Below are 4,197 nucleotides of genomic sequence, written 5' to 3' on the forward strand. Positions count from 1 at the left end.
TGAAGCTTATCCCCCGTCGTCTCACTGGCCGACCTTGACCCTTGTTATTAGGATGTATGATAGTTCGCTTAATGTCTAAGACCTGAAGAATGGAACATACAACTTATTTAATATCTAAACGAACTGAGGAGTGCGAAATTTAGGTGAATTGAGTAACATCTACTGGAGTTTGCCCAGACATTAGATAAATTATAAAAAGTACATACATCATTAAAACCATTTTAATTTTTTTACAAAATAGTAAATTTTTTAAATTTATTCCTAAAAAAAATCTAACATATTCTAACATAGTTGAATTTTTAAATATAAGCTGTTTGCTATAATACCTAAAAGATATCGTTTAATTACTAAAATAAATTAAATAATTAATTTTAAATTTAAAAATATAAAAATTAAAAAATTTTAAATATTTTAAAATTATTATAAAAAATAATTTGAACAAAAATGAGGCACCAGTAAAAAATAGGGGAAAACTCTGCGTACAAGCGATTAGGGCTTGTAAGTATTACAAGCCAATTAAACTCTAATCCCCAAAATTCGCTGCAAGTGCTACGTTCCTTACACGCGCTACATCCCTTCTTCTTCTCCTTCTTTTTCGATCGTTCTTTTCTCCTCCTTTCTCACTGGTTTGTTCTTCGTCGTTGATGTTAGTTCCTCCACATACTGTTACGGCACGTTTTCATTGCACCTTCTTCTTCTTCTTGCTGCACGTTCTTCTTCCTCTTCCTCTTCTTCTTCTTCTTCTTTTCTTTTGTTTCTTGCCTTCTCTTTCTCCTTCTTCATTTACGTGCTTTTCTCTCTGTTTTCTTTTTTCGTTATTCTCAATTTTTATTGTTTTTTGACATCAAGCTCTGAAATCGTTTTTGAAGAAGAAGAAGTAGTAGAAGATGAGGAGGAGAAAGAGAAAGAGTTCCGAATTATGCATGATTTTGGGTGTATTTCTTAAATCCTTTGGGTGTATTTTCTGTAGTCTTTTGGGTGTATTTCTATAATCGTTTGAGTGAATTCCTGTAACCGTTTGGGTGTATTTCTGTAATCTCTTGGGTGTATTTTATGTAATCGTTTGGGTGTATTTCTGTAATCTCTTGGGTGTATTTTATGTAATCGTTTGGGTGTATTTCTGTAATGCTTGCCATTTTTTCTGAAATGAAAAATACACCCATAGATATCAATAAGATACACCCATAGATATGAGTCAGATACACCCATAGATATCAGTCAGTTATCACTCAAATACACCCAAATAATTACAGAAATGCACCCAAAGGATTACAGAAAATACACCCAAACGGTTACAAGAATTCACCCAAACGATTTTAGGAATACACCCAAAGGGTTACAGAAAATACACCCAAAGGATTTAAAAAAATACACCCAAAATTTGTTGAAGTACATCTTATGCATAATTCAGAACTCTTTCTCTTTCTCCTCCTCATCTTCTGCTGCTTCTTCTTCTTCAAAAATGATTTTACCATGAAAAATCGAAAAAAAAAAGAGAAAATATGGAGAAAAGACGTAAATGAAGAAGAAGAAGAAGAAGAAGAAGAAGAAGAAGAAGAAGAAGAAGAAGAAGAAGAAGAACGTGCAGAAACGAAAGAAAAGGAGAAGAAGAAGAGTAAGAGGAAGAAGAACGTGCAGCAAGAAGAAGAAGAAGAATTTTAGAAACCATGAAAATCGAAAAAAAACGAAGAAGAAGAAGAGGAAGAGGAAGAGGAAGAGGAAGAAGAAGAAGACGAAGACGAAGACGAAGAAGAAGAAGAAGAGGAACCGTTTGAGTGGGGCGCGTGTAATTACCCTCCATTCAAAATGAGTTAATGCGCGTGTTAATGAAGTTTGGGCTGATAACTTGTAAAACTTGTACGGCCTTTTTACTTGTATGTGTAGCAGCCCCTTTAAATAACCATAAAATTGGCCTACACTATTACATACATGTGGTTAGAAAAAGGAAAGTAACTGATAACTATATATGGGTGAATGGGTCCCAGTTTACGAATGGAGAAACGGAGAGAGAAGGCAAGTTTGGAAAAGCGAGCCCCTGTGTATGAAAAATATCGTGGCTCCGAAATGTACGAAAATATCTTCCAAGTTGTAACCACACAATACGCAAGTCCGCAAAAATATCTACCTGCTACATAGCTTCACGAACATTCCAGGAGCAATAATAGTCACCACTCGCTTTCCCGAATCACATTCCAAAAGCGTCTCTCGCTTCGGAGATATTTTTAAACCTTCTCCCGCAATCACTTCCCAACCAAACAAGCCACTTTCTTCCGTTCGAGTAAATTTGGAAAGAAAATCTGTTGAGTTTGAAATTGGATCAATAATAATGGAGAGTGGTGAGAGAGAATGTTACTATAGAATTCTTGGTGTGAGTTCTGATTCTTCGTTTCAAGAGATAAAGCGTGCTTACAGGAAGCTTGCTATGGTTGGTGTCCCTGTCTTTTGATTCTTAATTAATTAACCTTTAATGGATTTTCGGAATGAGGTGCATGCTCATGCGTTTTCCTTTGTGTTTATCTTTTGGGTTGAATAATGCATAGCAATGGCATCCAGATAGGTGGACAAAAAATCCTTCTTTGCTAGGGGAAGCCAAGCGCAAGTTCCAACAAATTCAAGAAGCTTATTCAGGTAACCGGAGTTTTCAATCTTCATCCCTATTATTATTATTATTATTATTATTTAGAGCTTAATTTTGTTACATATTTATCCAATCAAATTTAGAGTTTCATATGCTGTGCCACCCTTGGATCTGAACCTTTCTGTCCCTGCAAGAAGGGACTTAGGTAGCTTATGTAATATCAGTTATGATACATATTTTCGTAGCAAAGACAGTTACTTAAAGAATATGAAACGCCATAGTTAATTTTTTGCAATATGAACCCTAGATATTTGTACCTCAATTGTTGAAAGTTCTGGTTTTAAAGGTAAACATTATTACTATTGTTGTTATGCATGCCTCTTGGAATTTATGCCTTTTAAGAGTTCTAGCTTCCTTTTGTTTTATTTAATTTTAATTATTTCCATTTTTTGGGTGTGTTTGGAGTGAATATGACCATTGAACCTTGGGTTTTTTTTGTTTTGTTGGTGCAGTATTGTCTGATCAAAAGAAAAGAACGATGTACGATGCTGGGTTGTATGATCCTGAGGAGGAAGAGGATGAGGTCAGTAGTTTCACAAATTCTATTTTCAAATCTGCTTCTTTCTTGTTGCACATTATATTTAGGATAAGCTTATGGAACCAACTTTTAATTAGTCAATTAAAGGTTTATGATTTGAGGTTTATAATTTAAGATTTATGATTTAAAATTTAAGATAGAAAGGATAATTTAAAAAAGTTTGTTAATATCGACCGAAAAAGGTTGGCTTTTTAATTAAAACTCTTATATTATATAAATGTTACTGAAAGACTATTGTGCATGATCTTTGAATTTAGGGATTTTTTGAATTTGTGGAAGAAATGGTGTCCCTTATGGCCCAAGTGAGACAAGAGGTATGGTTCGAAACCACCTTCACTCATTCCTACCTTTTTAATCGGGTTTAGAGTAGTTAAACATTTAAGCATAGAAAACAAGAGTTTAAGTATTAGGGTCGAGTCAAATCAAAGTTTAAAAGGTACGAAATGAGTGCCATGTTCACATTTGGTGGAAAGATTTAACACTTGTAATCATTCATACATGTGTTTTAGGAGAAGGAGTGTGGGCTTGAAGATTTGCAGTCCATGTTCATGGAAATGCTTGAAGGATTCAAGTCTCCTACCATGTATTGCTCCATGCCTTCTTCGTCGATGTTCGAGTTTGATGAATCCCCGTGCGCGAAAAAGGAAGCTAAAAGGATGCGTTTGGATACAAGCATGATGGATAAAACAGGGTCACATTTTCAAGCACCAGCTAGCCTTAACTTTGTATAAATCAGGGGATGTTGCAATTAGTTCTTATTTGTTGAATTGTAGGTGTTGTTTCTCTTTTTTCTGATTGTAAATGACACCTTCTCCCTTAGGTAGAGGGGAAGAGGAAACTGTTATGGACTTGGTTAGAATTATGATTACCCGGATAAAGGGATTCAGTGATTTTTGTTTGTTCCTTTTGGGGTGATCTAGTGATGAGGATGTCCATTGACCTTGAATTGAGAAAAGGGATCTTTGTTCCTTTACAATTTTGTAAGCTTATGCTATACTGTGATAGAAAATTTTGTTTCAAA

At 34.7% G+C, this 4,197-nt stretch overlaps 1 protein-coding gene across 2 annotated transcripts; it reads left to right on the forward strand.

Annotated features, from left to right (window-relative positions):
- The first annotated feature begins 1,931 nt into the window (after window positions 1–1,931).
- On the forward strand, window positions 1,932–4,197 carry LOC112796746 (uncharacterized). 2 transcript variants are annotated; one of them, XM_025839336.3, is made up of 5 exons: window positions 1,989–2,425; window positions 2,541–2,628; window positions 3,091–3,161; window positions 3,434–3,490; window positions 3,686–4,197. In XM_025839336.3, the coding sequence occupies exons 1-5, from the start codon at window positions 2,327–2,329 to the stop codon at window positions 3,905–3,907; spliced, it is 537 nt and encodes a 178-aa protein (XP_025695121.1). In that variant the 5' UTR covers window positions 1,989–2,326; the 3' UTR covers window positions 3,908–4,197. The 2 variants fall into 2 exon arrangements, with proteins under 2 accessions (XP_025695123.1, XP_025695121.1); XM_025839338.3 differs by lacking the exon at window positions 3,434–3,490 and having other exon boundaries at window positions 1,932–2,425.

Source organism: Arachis hypogaea, chromosome 4, assembly GCF_003086295.3.
Source record: "Arachis hypogaea cultivar Tifrunner chromosome 4, arahy.Tifrunner.gnm2.J5K5, whole genome shotgun sequence".
NCBI classification, from domain to species: Eukaryota; Viridiplantae; Streptophyta; class Magnoliopsida; order Fabales; family Fabaceae; genus Arachis; species Arachis hypogaea.

Excerpts from the sequence above, each read along its gene's own strand:
- LOC112796746 (XM_025839336.3), top strand. The coding sequence starts at position 2,327 with ATGGAGAGTGGTGAGAGAGAATGTTACTATAGAATTCTTGGTGTGAGT. Across the intron at positions 2,426-2,540 it reads CTTACAGGAAGCTTGCTATG|CAATGGCATCCAGATAGGTG; the intron begins GTTGGTGTCCCT and ends AATAATGCATAG. Across the intron at positions 3,491-3,685 it reads TGGCCCAAGTGAGACAAGAG|GAGAAGGAGTGTGGGCTTGA; the intron begins GTATGGTTCGAA and ends CATGTGTTTTAG.